This window comes from Trichoplusia ni, chromosome 18 (genome assembly GCF_003590095.1).
Source record: "Trichoplusia ni isolate ovarian cell line Hi5 chromosome 18, tn1, whole genome shotgun sequence".
Taxonomy (NCBI): domain Eukaryota; kingdom Metazoa; phylum Arthropoda; class Insecta; order Lepidoptera; family Noctuidae; genus Trichoplusia; species Trichoplusia ni.
The window spans coordinates 4,995,550-5,020,238 of record NC_039495.1 but is presented as its reverse complement, the minus strand read 5'-3'; the positions used below and the strand labels follow the sequence as shown (position 1 = coordinate 5,020,238).

The 24,689-nt window shown below is 35.1% G+C and overlaps 1 protein-coding gene across 1 annotated transcript; it reads left to right on the top strand.

The window, feature by feature from the left end:
• The first annotated feature begins 21,305 nt into the window (after positions 1 to 21,305).
• LOC113503025 (cytochrome P450 6B2-like) lies at positions 21,306 to 23,411 on the top strand. Its single transcript, XM_026884809.1, has 2 exons — positions 21,306 to 22,821; positions 23,068 to 23,411. Exons 1-2 carry the CDS (start codon positions 21,450 to 21,452, stop codon positions 23,259 to 23,261), a joined length of 1,566 nt encoding a protein of 521 aa, XP_026740610.1. The 5' UTR covers positions 21,306 to 21,449; the 3' UTR covers positions 23,262 to 23,411.
• Positions 23,412 to 24,689: the final 1,278 nt, after the last annotated feature.

The following is a 24,689-nucleotide window of genomic DNA, read 5'->3' as shown; positions in this document are numbered from 1 at the left end:
CATAATGAACTATAACAATTAGGCAGGCTCCCGCAGAACGAATTAACTAAACAAGTTATTAGAGCAAACAAGTTAAAGTTTGAATGCACAATTAATGTTTCGCGGGAACACCGGGGTTATTATACAATAAAAGCTTGTAAACAGAGGATTGTTTTTGCTCCTATTGTTGAGAGCAATGATTTTAAATGTTTCCAGGAAGAGTTTTTTGGGATAATTTGGGGCGAATTGTTTTTTGGCAATACGAGTATTTATTGAATAAATAATATAATTAAATTCAAAGTCTATTGATAAAAATGTTTGAACGGAAAACTCTGTAACTGTGTGACCACTAAATCGATCAAAAATAACTTTAATATTTAGAAGGATGTATGTACTCGTACATGCATAAGGTCTTCTTTGAACCAACAGCTTTTTAAAGAGTAATAACACAAACAAAAACTTGTTCATTTAAAAAAAAAATCTAAATACCCACGTTTTTAAATGACGTTCATTCAAATTATCAAAATAGCTATTTTATATAGTTGTAAATTGCATTGTCATCGGATTTGAAGCTACTCTGAAAATTGAAGCCTAATAGCTGATCGGGAAATGCCTCAAAATTGAGTTAAAAAAATCCAACCCGAACGACAAACAAAGAAGAAAGTGAGTGTATAAAAACGTGGGAAAAACTTAGGAATGACAATTAGCGACGGTAGGTAACTCTTCACAATTCACAAACACACAAATATAATTTACAGTTATGCTAACAATTTCAAGCATCATATCACACTGGAATATAGTGTGGGTCCCACAAATGGCTTAAATGTGCCCTTAAACTTACATTTTGTGTTCAATGTTTGAGTCTTAGGCTTAACTCGCGTCGCCCGGTTAATAAATCTCAAAGGGACAGAAAATCTCCTTACAAATTAGTGTAGTTAGGAATCTTGAGGCAAACATAACTAAAGCGAGTTATGGTAATCATAAACTTTGAGATTTGTGTATTATTTAAGCTGTGTTGTCCGTCTATGTCATGGACTGCGAAAGATTCGTTTTAAAAATGATTCTGTTTGCGACTGCCATAAAGGGATGGTGGTAGTTGGACCCGGTTTATTTATGATTATTTATAATGGTGTTTAAAATCATAACAAAATAAGGTTTTGTCTTGATAGTGGTATGATGATGTGATCATGTTGAGTATACGTGACCACATATTGGAAAAGGCACGAGATTTTAAAAGATGACGGTCGAAGCTTTTGACCAGTTGTGGCCTAAACCGGACTACAAATTATTCTCCTGATATAAATAAGATTACAAATGATAGAAACGCAACGTAATCCATGTTGTGGAATATTATTATTACAATTTGACATGTTAGATAGACGTCCAACTTATACTATCTGTCTTTCTGTGCCATAGTAACTCCCAAACGGATTGAACGTTTTCAATTCAGTTTATTTTGCTTCAAGGAGAATTATTTGCGAGTGTTATTAAAAATGTTTTTTGGGAATCGGTATAATTATAATGATTTTATTGTATGAACATATAATACTGTATAATCACTACCAAATCAACTCAGAAATAAAACCCATTTTATTATCAGAGAACAAAAAATATCAGTTCAACACAAACTCTATTAGGAGTCACGTGTTAGCGATATAACACAGACACGTGTCGAGTCCAGTATTACGTTACTTAAGGATAAGGAAAACAACAATCTGTTTGTACGTCATTTATGACTGTACTGGATACAGACGCGTGTATAAAGTCTAATATATAAATCTGGCTGCATTTTGTTTTCAAAGTCGTCAGATACGTCTTTTTCAATTTGTGTCTTAACTAGATTGGTCAAGAATAGATAAGGCGAAGCTCGTGGCTAAGCTATAACCGCATAAGTGAATCGATCACAGATTAAGCTTCGCTTGACGCGGTTGGTCCCTAGATAGGAGATCCTTGTCATAACGAGTTCCTCTGTGATTCAGAAGACACAAGGTTATTCCCACATCTTTGACAGTCGTTACAGGTGGTCAGTAAGAGTCTGCGACTACCCACTTCCTCCAACGAGGAGTAGAGGGTCTATGTGTGTTTACCGCAAAACCAAAAATAGTCTAAGAATAGGTCTGAGGCTGTAGCGAGTGCAGCGCGTGTATTAAGGTGGTATTGAGGATATTCAGTTATATTATACAACAATGCAGTGCAACTGAGTTTAATTGATTTTGGGGCCGAGATGAGCAGTCGCTAAATAGTAAAAACTTTAATTACCTTGAGCTACTAAGATTGAAAGTCTTAAACATACAGCGTACATATATTACAACACTACGAGGATGAAATCGAAAAATTGGGATCAATTTTGGACAAAAAAACTAGAATATTTTTACCTCTTTGTGTCAGAAGGAGGGTAAAATTCAGCTAAAAATGATATCCACGCAGAAAAAAGTAATACCTTTTTAAAAGTTATTTAGTAACAGAATAATTTATGCTTCTAATAAATAAATAAATTCCCCTTAAATTGTACAATATTACGTTGACGTTTGAATAATAAATTGTCAGCAAATTTCACAATTTAACCCTTAAAATACGATGTCAGCTGTTTTCTCCCAAACAATAGATTATACTTTGTTTATTCAGTTTGGCATTCAGATCCTAAAACAATTGTTATTCATACAAATTGCATGAAGGGAACAATAACTTTGTCGTCTGATACATTTTAAAGGCTAAAATGCTTAACCGATTGTTATAAATCTACATATACTTATACTAATATATAAAGCTGAAGAGTATGTTTGTTTGTTTGTTTGAACGCGCTAATCTCAGGAACTACTGGTCCAAATTGTAAAAATATTTTTGTGTTGAATAGACCATTCATCGAGGAAGGCTTTAGGCTATAAACCATCACGCTGCGACTAATAGGAGCGAAGATACAATGGAAAATATGAAAGAAACAGGGCAGGTATACATCATAACTTATATCTTCTACCCACGGGGACGAAGTCGCGGGCCACAGCTAGTAGTGTTATAAAGATTGCTTATACTAAAAGCTTACTTTTTGCAAAGGGTACTTTTTACCATGACTCAAAACATTAATGCCGAAGGAGTAGCCGGTAACAGCTACTTATCTATTGCTCGGTGTACACGGTAAAGAAAACAAAGTACCAACATTTGGAATCAAAAACCGAATGAACTCTAATAACGTGGTGAACAAAGCTCAAAAATTGCCTATGATGATACCTATGCTTAGTAGTGAGATAATTGCCGGCTGGTGTGTTTTCTTAAAATTTATAAACAGAAGCAAGTAGAAACATTGAAACACTCCAATTGTAACACCCAACCCTTTTTAAATTCACTTACTAAACGGGTTACCTAACACAATCCTGTCTGTAAATTTAATAAAACCTAGAATCTAGAATAGCATAAACTTTTTGTACGTTCACAAAGGCAGCTTATGAAATATATTAAACAAAACCCACTTAGATATTCTCTTCAGACATAATATCAGGGTTTTATTAAACTTCCCAGTAATAAAATTGGCTCTAACTTGCATTACGTCATACAAGCTGCGTAAGATATCATACAATATTGGATGAGGTACAATGTAGTATGAAAGATGACGAGGATATTTTGATATTGCCACTTGTACACGATGAATGCATTATGCTTAGTGTAATCTGGTATTTTCTTTGTGTAGGTGTGTCATCTATAAAAATCCGCGAACCGATATTTTAAAATCGGTATGTTGAATAAAAAAGGAGAAGAAATTTATTATCAGTTAGAATTATTGTATTTTTTCATAATACCAATAGAGCTGCTCGGATATAGCAAATTTAGCTTAAGGTGTTGAATATTATGACGTCACTATCCGAAGACTGGAAAACAAGCTTTCAAACGTATCGTTCTCAGACTTCAATTTCAATTCGATGTATGTTTTGCTATACAAAATAAGCATAAGTCAAACGAGATTTCAAAAACCAACAAATATCAGCTCGCTTTTGTTATCACACATATATATATATAGCTACCACAGCAAGCTAAACTCGCACATGGGGCTTCAAAACCCCGGAACGGACAAACGGATTGCACGACAAAAACGTATTAGGATTCCCACAAACGGACCAGTCGGTCGCACTGAATGCGCCGTAAAGGAACAATCGTGCGGGCGCCAAACCACAAGCCATCTTTATCCCATGCCTGTGCGCCATATGGTGGAAGCCGGGCGCTTTGCCTAATAAAAATTGGTCCTTAGTAGCGAGCGTTGTTGTTGTATGTTGCTTTGCTGTTTTTATTGGTCTATACCAAAAAACGGGTAAAGGCGGATAATATGTATACTACAAAAGGTGCCACTGTCCGTCCGTCATCAAGCTGTATCTCATGAACTGTGATAGCTAGGCAGTTGATGTTTTTACACACGTTTTGTTGCTCATAAACGCATGTACATAAAAATGTGTAAATTGAGAGCGATTATTTCTCAACTGTAATTGTACTGTCCTGTAAGATAATTTTGAAATCTTGGCTCCTTCGTCTGAGAGGTTATAAGTTTTACTGATTCTACTAATGATTGTAAATATAACTCATCAAAATCAATCAAAACAGAACATTAGCGAGTAAATATTTAAGTAACTAACACAGCCTCGAAGGACCAGCCGTCAAGGCCCAAAAGGACCATAACATCTTCGCTTCAATTATCGAGTTTCTCAGTAACAACCCAATGTTCGGAATCGTGTCAGGTTAATGGAAATAACCAGTAAAATCTGGTTGACAACAATCATGGCCGAATAAATCTCGTTCTTGAAGACAGGCCACTCCCCAGCCTACCTATCGGGAATCGTTAACGGTTACGGCTATCTCGAATTACGGTCGTCGAGATATAACGCTGTTTGTTGTTCAGACATTACTCTTTTTCTTAGAAGATTTATTGAATGTACGACCTAGTTAAATATTTTTGGTAAGTTTTTTTGCAAAATACTACTGAATATGACTAAGCTTCATATTGATCCAGAATTTTTCACGACGGAACGGCTTCTTCGAAATTTTGTATAAAAATACTGATGACAGCATGGAAGGTCAATTTTATAAATCTATACTAACTTAGTTTTCTACAAATATTTGTTTTTCACATTAAAATACTCGTTTTGCTAGGTAGTTATCCAGTCATTAAAGTCACTATCAACCGGGAAAGACGACAAAGGTTGGGTTCAGGCTAACTGTAAGAAGCTGTTTGATTGTCTGAACTGTCTGATTGCAGCAATAGCCAAATGGTTAATGTTTACCATACCAAAACCACTAAGCATGACGTGTCGCGCATTCGATTCGTATAAGCGTTTGTGTGATCCATGAATGCTTGTTCTGACTCTAGGTGTTTTAGTGCCGTTGAGCATGACTTGAATGTTTGTGAAACCCCAGCAACAAAAAGTTTGAACACCTTACTGCGAGAGTCGATTAAAAAAATATATACCACATAAATATTTGATACTTGAATCCAAGTTCGAATATTTCATTTTCAAGTAATAGGGGTACACTTAAAGGTTTATGATAAAGCAAGTATCAAATATTTTCCTGTATCATAAACCAGTATACAAATGATGTTACCGTGGTATAGACATATTGTAAGGAGGGACGAGAGGCATGCTACTCGGGATGAATGATTATGATGGTACTCCAAAGGGGTGAAAAAGGTTGAAAAAGAGATGGATAGATTCTGTGAAAAATGATATCTGTATGAAAGGGATGAATGGAAGAATACATATTATGGTACAGACCAGGATTTTTTACAGAAGGATAATTGGCAGTATGAATAATTGTTTTGTTAGTATTTTTTTTTTAATTCTGGTTTTTAATCGTTGCTCTGCCTGACAGATTTTTGTAGCAAAAATAACTTGTCACTTTTAAGATACTAAATGGAATATTAGAGTACAAAAATCTTTTATTTTGTAGTTTCTAAGATTGTTATTTTAATTACACTTACCAATTTCTATACTTACAGGATAACAGGGTTTACTTTTGCGTCTTTAATATTACAAGCTGATACCCGCGGGTTCGCGGGCTATAAATCGAAAATGATCCTACAGGAAGATGAAAATTGGAATAAAAACTTTTCTATGTGTTAATCCTGGTTATAAACGAATTAATATCATCGGCCTAGCCTTTTCCTAACTATGTTGGGGTCGGCTACCAGTCAAACCGGTTTCAGCTAAATACCAGTGTTTTACAAGGAGCGACTGCCTATCTGACCTCCTCAACCCAGTAATCTGGGCAACACGATACCCCTTGGTAAGACTGGCCGTCAGACTTTTCAAGCTTCCGACTACCTGTAACGACTGTCAAAGATGTAGGAATAACAGCCGGGACCCACAAATTAACGTGCATTCCGAAACACGGAGGAACTCGTTATGACAAAGATGGTCACTCATCTACGGACCAACCGCGTCAAGCATAGCTTAACCTGTGATCGAATCACTTATGCGGTTATAGCTTAGCCACGAACTCCTCGTTATAAACGAATTAATAAACAAACATAAATACATACATAGAAAAGGTAGCTAGGTAAACACATATTTGATTTGCCAGATCTGAATTAATTTATCATAGCAAAGTATCACGTACCACGCACACCACCACACCGATGCTCAATTAAGTAAAATTAAGTCGCACAATGTGACGTAATATTTCAATTATAAATGTCACAATATGCTTTCAACTTTGATTAATTTTAATCAAGCTTTTGAGCATATTTATAATAGCCTATTTTACATAACTTGGGCAGTGAATACCTGATCATTGAATATCGTAATAATTTGTCGAATTGTTGTTATTGGGGTTGTATTAAATTTATAAATTTTAATAGGCTCATAAACTTTTTTTTTTTCAAATTTTACATTCGATTTTAAATGTATGAAAATTACGTTTTTTTATAAGTTCGTAAAATTTAATTCCATTAATTTAAATAAATAAATTTCTTCTTTATGTCGTAGAGCAGTTACATAAACTTTATTCATGAAAGTTGTGTATGATTACCATAAATTAGTGTAAATAGCATAGATTTTGTATTTTCTTTTACGGAAGTACGCAAAAACGAAAAACGAAACCCTATTATCCTTCCATCGAGGTCCGCCTAGATCAAACCTGCACTTCGTGCATACCAATCCTTACACAGAACCGCAAGGCCGCCAGAACATCTGCAAAAATTCTTATTTCAGACAAAAATAATGTTGAAATTCTAACCAACCGCGGAACAATTTTTAAGGTAAGGCTTACAAGTAATCAAGACTGATTACCCATTCAAAATCGAGTAAGGCTATTTCAATCTGAAATTAAGTGTCACTAAATCGAGTAAATCCAAAGAATAAGTGAGTCGATTACAGTAACAGATTGTTGAAACGATCGCCGGCAGTAATAGCGCGCTCGACACCTTACTTACGATGAGAATCGATTTGTTCGAACCGATTTTTAAATCGATACTAGTTTTATTAGCTGGTTTTATTGTAGTGGATTGGTCTAATGAAGTTTAGAATGGAGTAATCGATTCTCGCTTGTTGTATTTTTCTTATTTGTATTTTTTCAATCGAGTCCCGCGCTAAGGAATTAAATGTAATAAGAACCAAGATTTAGGTCAAACATTCGTGGACCACACAAATGCGTGTTCTTCGCGGAAATCGAACTCCCGGCACATCACCCACAGTGTGTTTTCAATGTGCATTCAATTAACTGAACGGATAATTAAGTGGCATACATTTAATTGAGGCCGATGTATATTTGCGTATTACGCGTGACTTTACTAGCCAATGACACTAGTTAGTAGTTTCGCTCTAGTAACAAATTTACTTTTATTTAGGGAGTATGCCTAAAAAAAACTTATATAAGAAATAAAGTTAAGTTAAGAATCTATGTTTTGAATTTTCTTCACACCAGTCAAAAATTTTTAACTTTATAGTATCCCACCGCTGGGCAAAGCACTTCTCAAGGTACTACCCAATTTTCGAACCCACGCGGCAAACCAGTCCTGACAATAACTACTCAAATAAAAACCTTTTACCAAAAGACTGTTTTTTTTTTTTGCCACAGATATGATCAGGTTTATCAGCCACTATCGAATCCAATCCCGTTCAAAAAACTAGATTTGCTAGTGACACTTCAAAGTGCCATTTTTTCGATCTAATGCAATAAAATCCCTTTGCCTAGCCTAAACGTGCCAGCCCATAATTTTAAAGGCGAATAGGCTTTCAACAGTCCGACGTGGACGAAAATAAAAGGACATACATAAGCCGATCGAATAAAAACTCTTTAATTGATCCTGAAGCCTGCGTACGCTTCGAAATAGAATCTGGTAGTATTTTTAGAATTGTATACATTCAGCTCACATCCTATACTTTTTAAATTCTCATGGCAGTTTTTTTTTATCGAAGTCCTCCGAAATGGCTTAAACGATTAAGTCAAACCTTATATTAGAATTTTGATAAGTTTAAAAGTAGGGGGAATCTATATTTCATACGCATAGATGATGAGGTTGACCCTCTCTAAAAATAATTTATATTGCAAAACAACCTTTTGCCGGGTGAGCTAAATATAATAAATAGCCGTATAGATATAAGTTATTGTTCTATATTAGTTTATTCATGCGTATTTTACTGGAAGTTCCAAAACGTTTTTGTCCTAAAAGGAGTTCTTATTCATGAGCGATACGAAGCTTCAGCTTTCGATTTCCGATGATGGCCATTCGTTACTTTTTAGCCTGTCTTACGTATAAGAGAGAGTGTTGAGAAATGTGGGAAAAAATAAAGCAAACTTTTGACAGTTCTGCACACACGCCAATAGTCGCGATGAAGTGTTTTTTTAGGTTTGAACCTCACTTGACATCTTTGTATATATTAAAGTTAGCGATATTATAACATAACACATAATGTTTTTGTAGGACCATACGAAATCTTATTAGGATAGATGCTAGTCAACTTTAAATTGAAGCAGTTAATCAAAATGCCTTGTCCATTCATATTAAAAGGCATCCAGCTCTAACTATCTATAAAATAAAACATTTGATATTAAGCTATCGCTCTTCATACTTTTTTCAAAAACAACTTTAATTAAAACAATCCCATTTCGCTCTCCTCTTCTTCAATTAACTTTCCTCGTAGAAAAGATCTACTGTGTGAGTTCACATTACTTTATCCTACGAATACACTGAGCAGCCTTCAGCCATTTACACAAGTACCCACTACACGTAAGCCCCAGACAATCTTGTCTACAGCATTCATCCGAAACAAACACCGAACGTATTTTTAGCCTTTCCAATTCTTTGTTCACCAAAAATAGTCTCTACAACAACAAATACCCCCACTTCGGTATACATTGCCGCGTAAGTATACAACTGAAAAGACGCTACAAAAAATAGTGGACGAATGCGAGTAATGGAATGTAAAATTTTATAGTTTCGTTAAGGCTTTTGAAGTGGAACCTCGACCACAGTCTTGTTTTATTCAGTTGTTTACGTAATATATGGAGACGATGAAGTTGCGAAACGGTTTGCGTAACGTATGGGATACAGATTTTTCTAGTTCTTTTGTAAATATCGTTTGTTTTGGGAATGGACTATGTATAGAAATGTTGTGTTATTCCAGAATGGGCAAGTAATATTTTACCAGCGATAACGGCTATAAAAAAATCTCAATTGGATAGAAATAATATTTAGTTTCATAACGATGTCACGCAATTTATACCTACTTCTTCACATTTAAGCGATGTAAATTGGAAAACAAATTCGAAAATGACAAAACTAATAAATCACGCACAAAAAATTAACTTTTTTACCAACAATATTACATCATATTTATTTTAACACTATCGCCCTACATATTTAACTAGCTGTTGCCCGCGACTTCGTCCCCGTGGGTAGAAGATATAAGTTATGATTTATACCTGAACTGTTTTTTTCACATTTTCCATTGTATCTTCGCTCCTATTAGTCGCAGCGTGATGGTTTATAGCCTTAAGCCTTCCTCGATAAATGGTCTAATCAACACAAAAATAATTTTTCAATTTGGACCAGTAGTTCCTGAGATTAGCGCGTTCTAACAAACAAACAAACAAAGTCTTCAGCTTTATATATTAGTATAGAGTATAGATTAAATCCGGCTAACTTTTAACAAAGGTAAATTCATATTGACCACTCTATTCAACGCAAGCACTTATTACGATTAAAAATTAACATCATTTAATGGAACTCCAACATAACACTTATTATTTATCGCAAACAGATTACAAAATAAAGGTAAATTATTACCCAAACTATACGTAACTAAACCACAACATGTCAACATAACAAAATTCTAAACACATGTAAGCCATTTTGATCTCATAAATTATTTAACACTTCATAAATATACTTCGTGTGGTGTCATCATTGCTTGAATAAGCAAATTGCGAACCCACGCGACTAATTCACTAGTTTGTTAACGTATATAGTCGGATAACTCAGAACTGTGGCGTCAGCTAAATATTTTGGGATTGAGATATTAGACTGAAATTCGAATGTATAGAAAGAGATAATATATCTATTAATGCAGTTATTTTAGCTTCTTAAAAGCAACCGCAGGACCCAGTGGCAAGAGACGACAAACTATCAAGGAGACCAAAGAATCGCTGGTCAGATGACATAGTAGCATAATGTGGCGGGAAGAGCCGCACTAAGAGAAAACTCGAATAAGCTGGAGGTTGCCTACACCGAAGAAGGGACTCCTATCCTTGATAACATTTAGACAACTAAGAAAATCGGATGTTATGTCACGTCTGATTCTCAACATACAGCTCATGCTGGTTTGGGAATCAGGGCTCACAAAATATCTGTGAAACCTTATACAATAAAGATTTGTTTGTTTGTTCTTTTTTTTCTTTTACTTGTAAGAATAACAAATAAAAGACTTGTTTATTATTAAATTTGCTTTTATAGCAGGATTGTTATCGTGGATGCGGGATAGCGCACTTTATTGTGTGTATAGGTATCTGACTCCTTCAACAACAGTCCATATAGTAGATCTGCCTACATTATAATTTAGTTTTTCAGAAAAAAATATCACTGTTTCCGTAAAAGATAAAAAATCAATGCGCTAACGCGAGTAATTCGTAAAAAGTACGTTAGCGTTAGGAAGTTGAAATATACGCCAAATGATTACCGAAAATTGCTGGTGATTTACACGAATACGCTTTATATAAGAGGGTAGGGGAAGTTTTAATACATGTGATTCAGTCAGCACAGTGACATGTAACTCTGTATGGACATGCCTTGTCGAACACTTGGCTACTTTCATCTTTTAAATGGAACGTATTTTTTCGCGTTTGGAAAAACTATTGTTTTGTAAAGACTGGTTAGAATGATCGAATGAGGAATATTGAATTGTTATGTGTAGTAAATAGGAGTTCAACAATACATATCTTTGTATTTTGCCCGCAACATCTTTTCCATAGAACTCTCCTGTCAAATGTTTGTTACTATAGTTCCAAAACAGTTTGACCAAATCAAATCAAATCAAATCAAAATTCATTTATTCAAATTAGGCTACTAAGTAGCACTTTTTGAAGGTCAAGTTACATTGGACAGCACCCAGTTTCGCCCACCGATCACCGCTTCCTAAGTGCTTTTGCTGTGAGAGAAGAAACGGCGCAACAAACTCCCCAGCAGCACGCTGTCATTCCCATTACCCGACCGATTTTTATATGCGTGTTTATTAGCTATGAATATGTCTTTCATCATCAAAATCACCACAGATTACTTTCACTTTAAAAATACTTTAACAAAGCAATGAAAAAAAAACAACATCACTTAGGCCCGATTTTTAATCGTCAGACAACTTTTATCTGAGGAATAAATATGGCCGTTTGACATATTTTCTATACAAAAGCTGTCAAAACGTCAAACATATTCGTCGAATAAAAGTTTTCTGGCGATTGAAAATCGGCCCTTAATAAATAAAATAAGTAACCATCATTCAATAAGTTAATTATCTTTAGTAACTTTACAAATAACACAGACTAGACTGCACTTAACGATGAGTTCAACTGAGCAACGTTACACCAATTCTCAGTACAAAATAACTTAATCTGTATTTAAGTATCGGTACGAGGACTTGCACTACGTCATCAACAAACGAAGTCCGATCGTGTTTTGTTTAACTTCGATAGTTTCGCTGGAAGTTTTTAGCTTCCGTAAACAACATTGTTTTAAGGATAAGAGTATCCTCAAGATACAAGATGTAGGCCTGTAGATACTGTGTAGAGATATAAATGTATATGTTTGTTTGAAACGATGGGTGGATTGTGTAAAAGACCATAATATATGGCTGCAAAGAGTGTTTCTTGTGAGATGACGTCAGATAGAAAGGTATGGTAGAAGGAGGCATGTTGCGCCGACTCGAATTAAAATAGTTGGGATATTAGGGGTTCATGTGTTAAGAGTAATCGAATTAGAATATCAATCAATTCTGTAGTTTAACCGTGAAAACTTAACATAAGACAATCAAACAGTTAGGTATGTCATTATGGCCTCTTTGGATGGATACAAGGTAAACTTTAATTCATCATTTAAAGGAGTTTCAAAATTTTTTTTGCTACCATGTGAAGGCATAAATTGCTATTCAAAATGTGTCTGAAATAAATCACTCATAAAATAAATATACAAATAAGAGAATATACCTACGATTTTAGAAGGGCCATCGTTTATTGTGGTTAAACCTTTGGGGAGTTCAAATTTTCTCTTCGACAGATATCCGCATCAAACAGTAATGTTTTAAAAGTTAATAACATAACTTATTTATTATTAACTATTTTAATATTTCACTGTTTGTAAAAAGTAGTGTGTGTAACAATTCATTTTGAGGAAGTTGAAAGCATTTTTCTATATATTTCTGTTCATTTTCAAAATATGTGGAAGTTTTCTTATCTCTACTGTGTTATTTTTATATTTTTCAATGCGTAAATTCAATTCATTCGATTCAGTAAATTGGTCTACTATAAATAAGTCAATACAAACACAACCTACTCGGATTCTTACATAATTTAGGGCAAAAATATAGACAGATATAAAATCTTAATGTAAAACAGTATCGACTTGAATTAAGCATTTTTTTTAAAGTAAAAATCAATTTCAACCTAACAAAAAAAAATAACAAAGATGTAGGAGACAGTAGGCTTGTGACATAACAAAGCAGAATTTATCCATAGAAGTGACGTTACGAATAATTGTCAGTCACCGTAATTTTGACAATTTATGTTTGCAGAACAAAATTGTGGATAAAAAGTAACCATCCACACGCCCATTTGTCCCCGAAAGAAAAATAAATAGTCAGTCTTATTCCTGTTCTTTATTACGATAACTTCCAAACTACATTACGATCACCACTTTTTTTTTGTCCACTGGAAATCCTCATGGACATCCTTCGCCCTGGGGAAGGCTGTCTTCCTTATCGCTTTTTAGAGGCGCGCTAAAGCATCGCGCGCGCCGTCCTTGCCTATGTATAGTACAGCAGTCTTCCCCAAAACAATTGTTCGAGTGGTGGCTGGAGGAGGGCAAATTGTGCCCTTCATCTGACCCTATTACGAGCACCACTAATCCAACATTCAACATAACTGAGTATCACTGGACATCAAAGCGAATCGTATCGTAAACATAACGCCACATGCCTCTAACGCTCACATAATTACTTTAACCCAACCATTTTACTACTAAAGTTACAAATGTTAGACAAACATACATGCAAACCATATTTGTTATGTTATAACAAACAGGGCACAAAAGTAACCTCTACTATGGAGTCATATTTGTTGTTGTAATTTGCGTTCTGTTGGGTTAGGCTAAGAAAATAACTTTGCCCAAAGCTAAATTAAATCTCGATTATACAGGGTGTAAGGAACACCGTGACTTTTACGTGGGACCTGAGTTCTAGACATGATTCCAGACCCCCCTGCGTTAGAATTTTTCATCGGTCTTTTCATGAAAATTGCATTTTTTTTTCGCGTTTTTTTAATTTTATGTGTCATAAAATCATTTTTCCTACGTATTTCAATAATATTTTCAAAACGAAAGTAATTATTAAGCCGTTTTCACGAAAAAAGGCAATGTAAATGAAACACTAAAAACTGCTCCCGATCAGCTGATTCGTAAAGGTACTCGTCGGTCATCGCTCTCTCGCAAATCTAACCGAAAGTGACGTCAAAACCGAACCAATACATGAGCGTCAACCGTAAGAGATAGCGCAACTATTGCGCGCGCACTCGCACTCATTATTCGTAATCCTGCCTACTATTCCTTTAAAAAAAGCCGCGCGCTTTGTAGGCACCGCTAGCCGCCTTTGTCGACACCGCCAGCGCGCCGACAAACACCTACAGCGGTATCGGCGAGTGACGTACCTGTGACACTGGATAAAATAGTACATCGATTTTTGTTACACGGGTTCCATGTTATAAAATAAAAAATCACTTTCTCAGCGTTTATCAACTTATCGTACTACGAAATTTATTAAAACCTTTTATTATTAACAGTTTGTTATTGTTTAGAATTCTGTAGTTCTAAAACATGTTGTTATAAACAATAATTTATTTTTTCTAAAATTAAACTCTGTTTTGTTACTAATATCTATCATCTACTAATGAAATTCCTGCCTAAAAATTTTTATCATTTTTTTTCCTACGAACTGCTGAATAATTATTCCAGTCACATAAAACAATTCTGTTCTTACACAAAAGTACATTTTGTGATTAATCAATTTTAAAGGTTTAAGCTAAGTACTTTATTGTCAAGAATAATTTTACGATATTCACTTCGACCTCATGTAATTTATCGATAAAGAATCATAGGTACCTAGGTCCAACACTACTCAAAGGTAAAACCGAAAGTTCGGCTTTTTCAAAATAGTACCTATTTTTACTCAGTTTGTTCCTTACGCTAATCGAATGTGCATGTGCAATCGGGTAATTCGCGGACTAATTATCGTGTAGGCAGACAATTTTATTGTGTTAAGTGATATAAGTGCGTGTGTTGTGTGTGTATTATTTAAATTACGATCCTAGTAGCTCGATAGGTTATTTTACCGCCCGGGAGAATGGCAACATGCTAATGTGTTATGGCGAAGCACGTGGCAATGCAAGTCTCGCGATGAACATTTACTGGACGCGGTACTTTTTGCCCCGGGTTCAGCAGCAGATTTTTCGCCGCGCCAAAATTTGTGTGCACGTAGATGGCGGACATTTCGAACCTTATCTGGTTAGAAGTGAGCGAGATTAAGGTAAGAGTAGGTTTGATTTAATAATACACAAGACACAGATTGAAGTCAGAATAGTGTAAATTGATTGGTATTTTTTTGTGATTGTTTTTCGTTACATCACAACATTTTTATAAAATGCGCGCGCGTTTCGAATGTTTCGATCGTGTCGCCGAGTGTCGCCCTCCTACCACATTACAGATCGTGTAAGTACGTACGCTGAGCGTAAGGATCGCGCGGTAACCAATTCATTGCGTGCTCAAAAATGACTAAATCTATAAATATTAATCTCCGACGGTAGCGACTTCTTTAATATTAATTAACACGTTATTTTAAAGTCATTATGCGACTTTGGTGGTACGGTGTTCCTTACACCCTGTATAATGCTTCAAATTGTACTGACTCAAAATTGAAACTTTGAGTTTATCACAAATAAAAGTATATCATTCGAGATCTTTTTGTCGTTTTGTTTCCCTAATTCAAATTAATCAATCAACTGAATCTGGCTATAGACGAATAAACTATCTTTCTAACATCTAAACTTTAGGTATCAACATATAATATGTTGATACTTAAAGTCACTACGAGCACGCATAAATAAAATTTTGCACAATCCATCCACCTAGTTTTCTATTTTACTTTGTTTATATTTATTTCTGCTTCCTTCCTTGCTTCCATGTTATCCATCAAAAATTTGTGAGGCAGAAAACACGAACAACGATCAAAAATAAACCCAGGAAGAAACTGCTTCAACAATCAATAAAAGACAGCTATCAAACAATATTACAGATATAACCACACTTATAAAAAACCTATTCGAATTAACTTCATACATTCAGTGAGTCGCTTCAATCAAGTTTTCAATAACATTTGTAATGCCAGTCGACAATGACCTTTATAAGTGCCGAAATCAGAGGAAAATCGTCGAAATTCGTGTAAACCGCAAGAGAATCGATACGGAATCGTTACGAGCACTCGATTATCGCATCAGAGAGTTGAGCTTCACGGCCCATTAGATTTGGGGTAAGATCGAGGCGAGTCAACCGTGAATCGCACAACATTGCCTGTAAACAATTAGAAATTGTATTGTGGTTCAAACGATTACTCTTCCTGACTTCAAAGAAAATGCAAGAAAAATTTGAGATTCATAAAGAAGTTTGGTGTGAGTTTTGTTAAAAAGTAAAACTAAGGACATTTATAACTTTGTATGAAAGCTACGGACAAAAAAACAATCAAACACAAAATTTGGAGTTATTTCAGTTTCATTTGGTGGTTAATTCAATATTTTTCGAAGATACTATCTCAAAGTAATATCGGCGACGCCTACAGCTAGTCAGTCGTACATCCAGGATATTACCGAAAAAAAACTTTGAGCTCCGTTTCAACCAATCACAATATGCGCTCTGTAGAATCGAATACTTCTCTTAATTTTCACATCTGGAACGACAAAATGCTATTTTGCCAAAAAGCAGTTAGAAAATAACTATAAATAGTTCTTTTATTATAGATCTCTTATTATGGATATATTATTATAGATTATTCAACCTTAAAAACACGAAAAATAAGTCTGTAATAAACCTTAACTGTAAATATGAAATTACAATTAGTTGCTATATTCGATCAATTAGCAAATACATAACGATAGATAGACACACATACGATTAATAAATTGCCCTATAAAGCATTGTCATCCAGCAACCCAGTAATAAAACGGAAATTCTCAAGCTATACATACATAACTAACTTAAAATACCAAAAGAAGGTACAAAAACGTTCGTAAAACACACCCGATAAACGGTTACAAAACTTTTAAACCCGGAACAAACGTCAACATATTTAGCATAGGCATCCGTAAATCCCCTATTCTTAAACCGAGCAGAACGATTTATCTATGTCGATATCTGTCTGTCTTTCTCCAACGTATGGAATATAAAAGAGATGAAAAATTTTCGAGCGCCGGATTGGGCACGGATTTGAAATCGATCTGAGACATAAACGGTTTCTTTCGGGAAGTAGTTTCCAATTTGTCGACGGCTGAAGTTGTGGTTGAATGTTTGATGTATGACTAGAGAAGGCAGTGTTGGTAAGAAACCAGAAGTTTATGGACAACGTTTTCTTTTTAGTTCTGATCTTGTGTGAAAAGAGTTTGTATTTGTCCGTCTCGATTACTTTACGTTGTGGACGTATTAATGTCAGAATTCTTCACTTTTGTTAATAAACACTTAAAACTAGTAGATTTCTTGATGAAGCGTAAAAAAAATTATAGAATAAAGTTTTGAAAATAACTTAATTCTTAGCTGTCCATTATTTACAGAATTTCGAATATTATTTAATAGGCTTTTTCTTTATACAAAAATAGTTAAGTATTTCCGTTAACTCTCAAATCCAATGGATTTCTTTAAAACACCGCGATATTTCATCCTTGTCACTTAAAAAGAAGCTGGGAACACAGGATCCTCAGTGATAAATCTTTAAAAGTCAAAGCACACAATATGGCGTCCATCAGAATCACGGAACATGAGAAAATAGAAGGAAATGGCAGTGCAAGTGAGCGCTCGCGTCGCGTGACATTAACCATTCCGTATCAAATGTATGTTGGAAGCAGCCTCCAGTGTAACCGGATGCAGTTGAGTATGGAAGTTTTTCAAGCAGCTACTGCCTACTAAAACTACTCTAGCAGGACACCACAAGACTGGCTACGATTTCAGCCAGTTTTGTGCTGTCCTGCTTAATAGTATAATCCTATTACCAAAATTATCAGACGAGCTAAACTCATTTTGTAAGGCACAACAAATTTGCTCCGAATGTTACAAGATTGTTTACCCTTCTTTTAAGCATCTAAAAAAATGTACATAGTATATAGGGCTCTAGTGTAATGCCACTTCCCATTATTATTTATGTTCCATGTTCAGAACGACGTCAATTTATCGCGTCAATATATTGATGTAATGGCGGCCAGATAATGGTTACTGACAGTAACGAGGGACGGACTGACAGATTGAAGTTACAAAAAATATTTTACGGGTTTTAAAGTACATTAAGCTTGACCGACCGTTATAATAATGAGTGTAAACATTTTTAGAGTCCAATTAAGTAGATGTAAATGGTATGATCTTATATAAATGCAATCGTTCTGTCTAACGTCACACTATTGTTCACGTAACAACCAACAGGGTTGTTACGTGAACAATAGTGTGAGTTTTTGCTTAAGAGAAAAAGCGAGTTATTCTTCTATCGTATCTTCTGAGTGTCAAAATTGGTTTGAATGTATGGGATGTATTAAAAATCTTCAGATCACTCTAAAAGAGACTGGCTATTTATTTTTATCATATTTTGTCGCCATAATTATACATGACTAGCTGTGACCCGCGACTTCGTCCCCGTGGGTATGATTTATACCTGCCCTGTATTTTTCACATTTTCCATTGTATCTTCGCTCCTATTAGTCGCAGCGTGATGGTTTATGGCCTAAAGCCTTCCTCGATGAATGGTCTATTCAACACAAAAAGATTTTTCAATTTGGACCAGTAGTTCCTGAGATTAGCGCGTTCAAACAAACAAACCCTTCAGTTTTATATCTATATACTAAATACTAAATATACTAATCTATACTAATATATAAAGCTGGAGAGTTTGTTTGTTTGAACGCGCTAATCTCAGGAACTACTGGTCCAAATTGAAAAAATGTAAATGTCTTCTACCCACTGGGACGAAGTCGCGGGCAACTGCTAGTATTTAATAAAATTAAGATAATAATTTAAGATTGACTTCAATTAAATTGCGAGTAACTAGATTCAATCTAATACCTGTTACCACCTATGGATTGCCTATATATGTATAGTAATCACTGCTGTAATTCCATGGTGTACAATAAAGAATATTCGAATCTAATTCTAACCTAAATATAGAATCGAATTAAAGTAATTATTATGATTATTGCGCAATTTCTTAAATAATATACAATCAATATATTGATAACAATATGTAAATTTTTGCGTATTCATGGCAACTTTTATATTTTGTGGTCACTTAAGGTTAAAGGTGACAACACACTGCGGTGAGGGGGTGGAGAATGAGTGATTGTGTCTTTTGCACGTACGCACTACGCTTCAATTGAAATGTACTTGCGTGTCGGATAGACTAGTTATTGTCAATAATTTTAGTGTTTTCATTTCGAAAGTACTTAATGCACAATTTTATCTGATTTCTCACTTTTATCTGACTTTCAAATAAGTTTTGTTTTTTAATGTGTCCTTTTATCCACATTACTAGATAAGCTATGAAATTTTAATTAACAATAATAATTATAAAGGAACTGGTTTAGTCATCTTATGATTCTATACTGCAAAATTGAAACATAAATAACTTAGACCCACACTGTTCCCAACAACTGAATTCATGCAATAAAAACGCGCCACGTGCGCTTGCCGCGCCATAGTGGGAAAACACCTTTATATTACTGTCTTATCAACTGCTTATGTCAGTATGACTAGCGTAACGCAATGAAATAACATGTTTATTCAAAGTGATATAATAGGATCGGTTTTGTTTTGGATATTAAGATTGTTGATAAAATGTCGTCAAGCAAATAAATAATGGACATCACTCCTTTATTTATGAACTTTTTCTGCAGATTTGTTTTATGAGTTAATTATAGAACTTTCTGTTAATTATTGAATTCGATACACTCGAGTTTATTGAGTACATTACTTAGTAGGATGACAGATGATTTCATAACAATAAAACCGTGAAAGTACGAATCGGGCCCGCGACATTGGCTATGTCGTCTTGCTATCACGGTTCGTGAGATACAGATAGAAAGAAAAATTGCGGTTAGTTATTGAAATGATGATACCTGCAAAGGTTTCGAAACGTCGGGAACTAAAATCTAAAATTAAACCGCGATAAAATCCGTAAAAGTAGTTTCATTTCAATGTCTAACATTCGCGTAAACCTAAGAAACCACTATGCGGTTAGTTAGTTTAACAAATAATCAGAAAACGTCAAACGTTTATGGCAATCTCAATCCCATCTACTATTAAACAAAAATCCAACGTAAGTGGACTATTCTAGTAACTACATATGTATATACTAGCTACAATAGGCTTAAACTATACGCCGTGATTTTTTAGTTGTCTTACAAAAGCAGCCCAGTTCGTGTATTCAATGACTAGAACACGTTCATGATAAAAAAAATAGGTATTTATGAGATTTGAATAAATTTAAAATGCAATTTTTATTCAATATTATGATGCAATTCGTAGTTTTTTAGAAACACAGCTCTGTTGCGAGCGCGGTCCGAGCCTTGTAACAATAGTGAGGGGTGCGGGCGGCGGCGTTTTTATCATTTTTAAATCCATCGATTCCTCTTGTTTAATTTTTCTTCGTACTTATTATTTTAGTTGATGATAAAAAAATAATAATCGCGCCTAGGGGTATTTTACGTCGGATACATGAACTGGTCTGCTTTTGTAAGACGACAAAAAAATCACCGTGTATAAAAATAATAATTAAATAACTATATTTGTTTTCGTATTGGTTGGTAGTGTCATGCTTCTCATTACCATAGCAACTCTTCTCTTCAACTAGTACAGAGAATAGCTACTTACAAGATTAAATTCGATTCAAAAACAACGATAAACTTTTCAATCTCGAAACATCGTACTGCGTAATTTACTATTTACATAAAATATGTTGCTTACTGAAAACGATAAGATAGTTTCAACTATAGCAATAAATGCACTAACAACCTATTAAACTGCCAAATCAGGATGACTAACGATTTACATCTAAGAACAGCTAGTACGACCATGATGTTTTTTTTTTAAGCGGGACTGTATTAAATTAAAATTGTAGAATAGTTTTAACAGTAGCATTCAAGATCGTATCTTCACATTTTCTTTAAAGAGCTTGTGTATAATTAGAATTCCAGTGTTTGTAATTACTTAACTTTTTATTTTTAAATGAGTAGTGACAGTCTTCTGTCCAGAGAACTGAGATTTATAGAAAACATGAACGCATACCACAACAACAGCATACCACTTAAGGACAGAGTAGAAAAATCGACGGTTACGGCTACTCAAAAATCAAGATTCTAGATTTTGCTTACAAGAATGTGCTGCATGAATATCCTGATGTTTTTCAAAAGTGTGGCCATTCGACGACACATCGATAATGATACAAGTATAAAAATTGAAATGTAATTACAAAGCAGTTAGATCTTGGGCCTCTCAAGAGATGATCGCGACTCTTCTGCTGATCACGCTAAGTGTGATAGCGTACTCTGTGTACCACTTTTCCAGACGTAAGTTCACGTATTGGGAGAAGAGGAATGTTCCACATTTAAAACCAAAAACAATCTTTGGAAACTATGAAAACTTCATTTTACAAAAGGAGAACTTGGGAGAGAATACTCGGAAGCTATGTGAGACTTTCCCTGACGCACCCCTCATCGGCGCTTACTATGGAACAGAACCCTCCCTCATCGTTCAAGACCCTGAGTTAATCAAACTGGTCACTACAAAGGACTTCTACTACTTCAGTGGCCGCGAAGTCTCAGAACACTCTCACAAGGAAATGTTCACACGTAACCTCTTCTTCACTTATGGTGACAGATGGAAGGCTCTACGTCAAAATCTGTCTCCTATTTTCTCCTCCTCGAAAATGAAACAAATGTTCCATTTGATCGATAATTGTTCTTTTGTACTTGAAAACATGCTGGACCAAGAAGCGAAGACATCAAAGGGCCTCGATGTGAAGATAATTTTGACGAGGTACACAATGGATTGCATCTGTTCCAGCGCGTTTGGAGTGGAAGCGCAAGCTATGGTGAACACGGAAAATAACGTTTTCAATCACATGGGGGAGCTCGTCACTGAATCTTCACCTGCTGCTGCTTTCCGAAATGTATGTAAAACTATTTGGCCATCGCTCTTCTACGGTTTGGGATTCACGGTGTTTTCAAAAGAAATTGATGATTTCTTCAATAAACTGCTAACCCAAATTTTCAACTCGCGAAACTATGAACCTACAACTCGAAACGACTTCATTGATTACATGTTGAAGATGAAGAAAAACAAGTTGGTCGGAGACAGTTTGAACAATCTGAAGTCCGATTCGGCATCGAAAGTAACTTTGGATATAGATGACGAGTTTTTGATAGCGCAGTGTGTTCTGTTCTTCGTCGCCGGCTTTGAAACAACATCGACTACATTGATGTTCACATTGTTTGAATTAGCAAAGAACCCTGTAAAGCAGGTTAAAGCGATTGAAGAAGTGGATGAATACTTGCGTCGTCATGGAAACAAGCTTAAGTATGAGTGTGTTGCGGAGTCTTTGTACCTGGATGCGTGCGTGGACGAGACGCTTCGCCTGTACCCGGTGCTGGGCATGGTGGGTCGAGAGACTGTACAGGACTACGTGTTCCCATCAGGTGTGAAGATCGACAAGGGCATGCGAATATTTCTACCGCTGTACCAGTTGCATTACAACCCGGAATACTTCCCTGAACCGAAGGAGTACCGGCCGGAGAGGTTCTACGGCGAGGAGAAGCGCAACATCAAGCCCTACACGTACATGCCATTCGGTGAAGGTCCGAGGATTTGTATAGGTAAGTTATCATTCCATCTTATAAACAAACCGCTTAAATCATATTTCAAGGTAAAATGTAATACAGTCAAAATATTACTTATTAAAGTTCATTAATAAGGTTTGGGAACTTATACTTTTGATAACAAAAAATGTTCTTGGTTTGGTACTTCCCTGGGTGATCTACTACCTACCTTTATCGTTCCAAAAAAACCTTATATTTACTGATTATATTGCAATGAATGAAATTTCGCTATTTTTCTTGCAGGTATGAGATTCGCTAAAATGGTGATGATGGCTGGTCTCATAACGATTTTGAAGAAATATAGAGTGGAACTACCACCAGGCATGAAGACGGATGTAAACTTTGATCCAAAACCCGTTGTCACTCAGCCGATGGGGGGAATCGAACTGAAATTCATTGAACGAGAGGGATGGGAAACAAGGGTCTTGGCGAAGTAAAGTCAAAAAAAATATTTTATGTTAATAAAAGTTATAATAATTTACAAATTATTTTTTTCCGTATATCGCAATCTGAGGCGAGGATATCACATCGCTTTATAAAAATGTAACACTTACTGACATTCTGTATATTTACTATAAATTGTGTAAATAAAAACAGATCGTTTAGAATAACAATATTATGTGTATTTTTAAAGGAAATAAGCATGCAACAATAGAACATAAAATATATTTTTTGTGTGTATCTGCATTTATATTTATTGCTGTATTTATCATTTACTAATTATTTAACGTATATTTCAATAGGTTAAACAAAAAAAAATGAAACGACGCCGGCAACTTCTGCATCCCCTTATTTTAGCAGTATGATCTATAATACGGGCAACTTGGAAGAAGCAAATGTTACTCCAATCTCTGTACCATGCAAATAATAAAACAAATTTCCATGTACATAAATCAATCTGCAAAATATTACAAACACATTCGTTACGATAAAAACCTGTTCTCTTCTCAATCTACTTGTCAATTACATTTATTTGCAAAAATATTCATGCATGGGTTACAAAAATAACTCAATAATGGCTGGGAAATACTGACAGGTATTGACTTGAAGGCCTCAAAAGGATCTACCACGTTTTTTTTTAATAACTGACTGTCACTCAAAGCAGCAGAGTTCGGTATTTCTCTGGCGGTCTCATAGTCTTCCTTTTAGAAGTTATGGTGATTATTCCATGTGCATTTTAAAGGAGATGTTGGTAAGCTCGAGAGGGCCACTAAGCGCTAGCGGCCATGGCCCTATCGGGAAGGCAGGATCGTCCGAAAGCGTATATAAGGGCAAAAGACGGAGCATGGGTGGGATTTAATCACTAAAAGTCTGACATTTCTATCCGCTCTTCCCAAAGTAGGAGGAGTAATTCAATCATTTCAAAGAACGAAAAAATATAGTTAATATAAACAGGGCACTGAGAGCTAAGGGTTTCATATTAGTAAACTACTTAAAAGTACTGCAGCCATTGCCAAACATAGATGTCGCTCCTGAAATATATAGTAGCATCTCTCTCCCGCGATGTGACAGTCTTGCTTCTAAACTAATGGTACAGGCAATGGTTTTGTGTCTGAATTCTTAACGTTCCTAGGACGACACTAACGCATTCTGTAGCACAGCTGAAGAGTTGAGAATTAAGGTTTAATTACGAATATTGGTCGTTTAATTACAATTATTTTGTGTCCGCTAATCTTACATTTTTATTTATTATTTAATAATTTAAAAATTATCAATGAATTTCAATTTATTAATTTTAGTTTTGTTAAAGCTATACACAAAAATACTGCTCAATTTCTAATCCACACACACCAGATTTAGACTTCATGCCGCTTTTTTTCTAGTCAGAAAGTTCTTGTGACCCCTTTAAGTCAAAAGCAATCAAG